This window comes from Carassius carassius, chromosome 4 (assembly GCF_963082965.1).
Source record: "Carassius carassius chromosome 4, fCarCar2.1, whole genome shotgun sequence".
In the NCBI taxonomy this organism is placed as follows: domain Eukaryota; kingdom Metazoa; phylum Chordata; class Actinopteri; order Cypriniformes; family Cyprinidae; genus Carassius; species Carassius carassius.
The window spans coordinates 21,079,630-21,086,077 of NC_081758.1; the positions used below are offsets into that span (position 1 = coordinate 21,079,630).

The following is a 6,448-nucleotide window of genomic DNA, read 5'->3' on the forward strand; positions in this document are numbered from 1 at the left end:
CATTTGGTCAGTCAAGTGGCTTAAAGTGAAGAACATCAAGAGACTGAAAAATGAAGACTGTGGCCACTCTACTTGCTTTGGTCAGTTTGGCCATTTTTGTTATTGAAGGTAAGATTTTTTTTTTTTTTTTGCTTTTTTATATATATTTCACTAACTGTTCTGTTGCTTTGCTGTTTCAGAGTAATCATTTCCATCATTTATTTCTATCATCCTCCAGGGAGGCCCGGGATTGGAATCCAAAGATGTTTATGTCATGATGCTGGTCTCAAAGCGGTGATGCCAAAGCTGATAGAGAAAGTCGAAATTCACCCTGCTAGTCCAACCTGTGGACATCTGGAAGTTGTGTAAGTACATGATTATTTAGAACTGAATTTAAGACATTAGCAATCTATATTCTCTTTAAATAACCTGATGACGTGTCTGGACAGTGTGACGCTGAAGAATGGTGCAGGACGAAGATGCTTGAACCCAGAGTCATTGTTTACCAAGTATATCATTGAGAGTATTGCAAAAAAGACCCGGTGAGTCTTATCAATGACATTACAATATGATATTAAAGACCTGAGCTTCAGTCCTATGTTAAAAATGAATAAAGGATAATGGAGTAATTTGTATTTATGTTTAATCTTTTTAGGAGTGCTCAGTAAAATGTGTGAAGTGGTTCAACAGTGAATTCAAGCAGGGAGGTTGTGGCCACTGTGGACTCATTCAAAAGACCTTCAAAAGCTTTATTGTTTCTTTCATGTATTACAATAAAGTATTTTACATATTAAATTTACATGAGTAGTTTAATTAATTTATTTTTTAAAAAGTGTTGTGTAAAGTCAGTGGAAAGCACCAAATAAAATCTTTGTAATCTAAGTAAATGTTTCATAATTTTATGTTTCATGCCTCAGTGTGTGTGAAAAGTAAACAGAAGATCGGGAAACAACACATAGAGACACAAAGCCACTATCTGGTCAGTAGCAAAACTATTTTTTACATATTATGTAAAACCTGGAAATACTTGGATACTTCAATAGGTAAAAAAAAACATATGTGATTTACACATAACTGAAATAATCTTGAATTTAGCTTTATAAAAAAAAAATAGTAAGAATATGAGTACGATAAAAAGTCATATTTATATAACATCTCCCTAAAGTTAATACAACAAAACACAATCCAGATTTAGGACCTACAGGGGTTTAGTTCACACAGATCGCACTTTTAAACCATATGATGTATCACAGTGAAATGAAAAAACAAAACAAAAGCAAAACTGTTTTTAAAAGTTCAACTTCTTTTAACATCACACAATGTCTTATAAATACACGGAGCTCATGAGCTAGTTATAAAAATGTCTAATTTAAGACTGGTCATAACTTTTTTAAATCAGTCACATAAAAATATATATTGGTCTAATTTGAATATGAAAAGTATCCCTTGGCTAATTCCTAGTGAAAAGCCATTACAGATAACAATAGGAAAGAAAAATGATCACAATCTCCATTTCACTCAGACTTAATGGAACATAATGGAAAATCGATGGCAAATTTGGCAAAATTATGTATTTGTACAATTTGCCAAACGAGACTGGAAATGTTTAGAAAACCCATAAAAAAGCAGCACAGTAGAAGGTAAAAAAAAGGTTATTTATGTCATAAGTGTCTAGTAACCAACAAAGCTGATGGAGTATAAAGTATAAATGATGTAAGCCAAGTTTTATATATATGTTAATCATACTAAACAGCATGTAGATGATGTAATATAAAGCTAAAGTTTATCAGTCAGCACTTGTGTATATGCTAGACGTACACATACACTTAAACTCACAAAATTAGAAATGCATTAGAAAGGCAACAAAAAAACAAAAAAAAAAGGAAACCTTTCGTTCAGGACATCAGTATCAATATGAGTTCACGAAATGTTTTTCCCCCATCATAAGCGTGAGCTTCTTCTTAAGACTCTATTTCAGATACAGAGGAAGTGAAAACTGAAAAAAAAAAGAAAAAAAAAGAAGTAGGGTTAATGTTTGATGTGATATCACTGATTTTCATCATCACAATATTGTTCATTTCATAATCCAACATTTTTTGTTTATTATCAGAGTGTTAACATTTTAATAATGTAAGTTGAACATCTTTAATTGTTTGCAGTTAACTTGTTTGATTTATAATTAAACTTGATTCATTATAATTTAGAATTAAGCATGATTATCCGTATATTGGATGCTTTAGCACTTATGCAGGAAAGGGATGTTACATTTGGTCCTTAAATTTCCAAAATTGTAGTAAAGCAAATAATAATTTTTCTTCAGTGGCGAGCATAATCATTAAACTAAACAACATGAGACAAAGTCAAAGCATTTCAAAGAAATGGGAAATCAAAACTGTTGTGCTTGTGAAACTGAAACTGGGAACTGTGACCGTGCTGTAAATCCCTGATCTTCTGACGGCTATATAAGTAGCTGAACATCTCGGGCAATAACAGTCTTAGACAATCATCAACACTTTAAAAATAATGAAGACTGTCGCAGTTTTAGTTTTTCTTGTCTGTCTGCTTGCAACAGAAGTACAAGGTGAGTGTCGCCTATTAATAAGACCTATAATTTTATATTTATTGTATAACTCTCTTAAACATTTTAGTTTATTACCATGCTGTTCTGCAGCTAATAAAGAATAATTTTTCTTCCAGGGCAGAACAAGTTTCACAAAGGCAGGTGCTTCTGTGCTGACAAAGGAGTGGATGTGGTTTTACTGAAGAACATTGAGAAGTTTGAAATCATCCCTCCAAGTCCGTCTTGTGGAAAACAGGAGATTATGTAAGGACAAAAACAATGATTTTAAACTGACATAATAATGATTTATTCTAATATACATTATACTGATATCCATTAATTTTTTCTGATACACATTAATGATCATGCTGCTATCTTAACACTCTTGAACACCTTCAGCTCATCTTTGCTTTTTATTTCCAGTGTCACTCTTAAGAGCGCAGAACGGAAATGCATGAATCCAGAGTCTAAACTCACTCAGAATTTAATCAAGAGGACTCTTGGAAAGATGTGAGTGTAACCATTTTTGTTGTCTGTTTGACCTGTTTGCAATCTCTTAAATGAATAATTATATTTAAAAAATAACATAAAAATATTTAAAATATCTAATTAACTGATCTTTTTCTGATCTTTACAGGGCCCGCCAGTAGATGCACAGTATGATTCCGGATTAGCTGCTGTGCTATAATACCACTGAAGAACATGCTGATATCCATGAATTCATACGCTATATGACTTCTAGGTTGACAGTTGGCATGCACTGAATGAGTCTGACTTGAAAGTGTACGTAAAAACTGTTGAGTAGTGTAAATATTTTCTGGATTTTAAAGTATGCAACTGACTGTGAAGTAATTAATAATAATAATAAAAAATGTATTTTGTGTATATTCTTGGTTTATGTTCATATAACTAATGAATACTGTTGTTGCTGTTCTACAATCCACTTATGATGTTTGTTGTTTATTTAATGTCCATCTGTGTCCACTATCAAAAATAAATAAATAATAATAATTCTTTCCATAAATGAATGGTCTTTGTCATTGTCAATTTATGGCAGTTGCCATACCCTAGCATTCAGAGTTCAGACAAAACATCATGATGATGCCCGTTAAAGATAATCCAAATATTTTTAGAAGAACAGACCTGAACATTGTTAGGTCGAGGTTCCTAACAGTGACAATTTATGCACTGTTGCCAACTCTCGCAAGACAAATAAGCAACCGCAGCTTTAAAAACAAGCCAAATAGTATTTGATTATTTATTATCGTCATTATAATTTGTTATAAATTATTTATTACCAAAAATTTGCCTGCAACATTTTAAACTGAAACCATTTTTCTTGAAAAGCAAAACAGCAGTGATTTTCCAAAAATCGGAAAATAAAGTGCGAGGTACTATCCATTCATCTCCAATCACATGTGAGCAGAAAAGGATTAGATAGATGGAAAGGGAGAAAAAGAAAAGAGCTTTAAGGGGAAGATTTAACATGCACAGCCACATATTTTTAGTCTTACTTGTTTAAATTATCGCATGCTTTATTGATGAACTCCCACCTCACTACTACCCTCTATCACACAGACAAGATAAGACATTTGTTTTTATATTCAATGCTGTTCACTCTGGATTTTATTTAGTAATGCATCATGCACTTTGTTTAGGTAATGTGGGTTTATCATTCAGGAATGTTGTCATTGCATGTATGGTCACAGGGAATTATGCCATACCCTAGGTTTTTGTGAAACGCTGCTTAATTCTTAGGGCAAAACCTGAATTACCCAGTTTTGTACATGCCAATACAAGATAATTTCGAATATTATAGCATAAAGGAAAAGAGTGCATCTTCAAGGGATGGAAATATTCTCTAATTTAGATTTTAAAGCACCTGATAATCAAAGGATGGTAATGATGACCTTGTACTTGGGACAAGTTGCCTCTTGAGGTACTGTAAATTTATCCCAACTGTCAGATTTTTAGAGAAAATGCACAAAATATGCACAAAATATATAAATGAATGAATTATTTATTTAATTATTTAATGTATTCATTAATTCATTCTTTCATTCATTTATTTATGACTTGTAAATATTTTTCAAAGTGATACGTCTGGATTACATATGATTCCATGAATCATAAACAGGCCTATTTTTTTCAAATATACTGAAGGGATTTCAGAATAGCTGTAAACTGAATTCAGAATGATTGATTCTAATGTATACAGTAATAGATTTATTAAAATTAATAATAACTTAATGAATTCTAAAATTTAAGAATCAGAAAGAGCTTTATTGCCAAGTGAACTGGGTTGACTGGGTACGCTGGCGCATTTTGGCTGCCGCTCCGCTCTCCGATTGTTTATTTTATTTCTAGTGTTTTATACCACATCGCTATCTTTTATTGTTTTGTTTTATGTTCTTTATGCGTGATGAGGTGGAAGTTATTCACATACGCTGCACTTTTGGCTCAGTTGGTGTTGACTCGGAGTTCTTCCCTGTGTTCTTTGGATCTCAGCCTGTTTGGGGTTGCTGCTACGGACGGGCCTTTATTGGACATGACTTTACGCTACACCTTCCGACACCTTCTCTCTCTAAAGCAGAACTATTATCTGGCTAAAGATGTGTATGATTGTTGTGGCAATGCTGGCATACTGAGGCCTAAGCGCTATGTACATCGCAGCTCAGGACGCAGCAATGTTTCTTCTTCATCTTCCATCACTTCGGTTCTAAACATCCGACGGAGGATCACAACATTTTATCATACTGGTGTCAACCTTGGTAACTTAATAACTGTGCCCCTGCATTAAACCCAAATCCTCTGAATGCGGTATTATTTAATGCATGTTCTACGAACAACAAGTCTTCGCTTTTGTCGGATATAATCGTGGTCAAAGGGCTGGATTTACTGTTTCTCACTGAAACTTGAGACAAACAAGATGATGGCCTGCTTTTTAACCAACTGACTCCAGCAGATTTTGGACACTTTGACTTCCCGCGGCCTTCTCGCAGAGGTGGGGGTATTATTGTGGTTTATAACCTGCAATGCAAATTATGCCCTGTGTCTATACCTCAGTTTACATCTTTTGAATGCCTCATACTCAGTGTAACTGCTACTCATTCTACTGCTATTGCTACAATCTATAGACCTCCAAAATCAAGTACAGAATTTCTGTCAGAATATGCTGATCTGATGACAATGCTGTCACTTAAGTTTGAGAGAATTCTGATTCTTGGTGATCTTAAAATACATGTTGATCAGAAAGACTGTGCTTTGGCCAAGGACTTTTTATCTCTGCTGCTGTTTTAACTTTACACAATTTGTGAATGTTCCTACACATTGCAAAGGCCATACACTTGACTTAGTTATGGCAAATTATGGGTCGAATATCTCTACTGTAGATGTTGGTCTCTCTGATCATCTAGCCATCCTTTTTAATTTGGAGGTATCAAACACTTTTAAGGTCAGTTACACGTACTGTCTCTTTTCGTAAATGGCAATCAATTGACCCTATGGCTCTTGCTAATTCAATTAATGCATGCCTGGGTGATTTGTCTTCTGTCCCTTCTGAGCATAAAATCATTTTACTTAATAATGCTCTTGCTGCCGATTTGGACAGGTTTGCATCTATTAAAACACACATTGTCTCTTTTGTACATACAGCTCCCTGGTATAATGACAATTTACGTTCAAAGAAGGTGGAATGTTGCAAACTTGAATGTAAATGGCTTGGTTCAGGCTTGTCAGTTTTTTATCAAGCTTGGAAAACCGGTTTTGGCCAATATAAAGCAGAAATTGACAATGCAAGGTCTTCATACTTTTCTCAGATTATTGACAATAATCATAATAACCCTAGGCAGCCTTTTCATATTATTAACAGTCTATTGAAAGTAGATGATACGAATACCCAAACTGCAT

The 6,448-nt window shown here is 33.8% G+C and overlaps 2 protein-coding genes across 2 annotated transcripts; both read left to right on the forward strand.

Annotated features, from left to right (window-relative positions):
- Nucleotides 1–774, forward strand: LOC132130315 (C-X-C motif chemokine 11-1-like). Its single transcript, XM_059542001.1, has 4 exons — nt 1–108; nt 218–344; nt 429–521; nt 635–774. Exons 1-4 carry the CDS (start codon nt 51–53, stop codon nt 645–647), a joined length of 291 nt encoding a protein of 96 aa, XP_059397984.1. The 5' UTR covers nt 1–50; the 3' UTR covers nt 648–774.
- A 1,641-nt stretch (nt 775–2,415) lies between these two features.
- On the forward strand, nt 2,416–3,544 carry cxcl11.5 (chemokine (C-X-C motif) ligand 11, duplicate 5). The gene is made up of 4 exons (XM_059542010.1): nt 2,416–2,560; nt 2,677–2,803; nt 2,963–3,049; nt 3,177–3,544. The coding sequence occupies exons 1-4, from the start codon at nt 2,503–2,505 to the stop codon at nt 3,187–3,189; spliced, it is 285 nt and encodes a 94-aa protein (XP_059397993.1). The 5' UTR covers nt 2,416–2,502; the 3' UTR covers nt 3,190–3,544.
- The last annotated feature ends 2,904 nt before the right edge of the window (nt 3,545–6,448 follow it).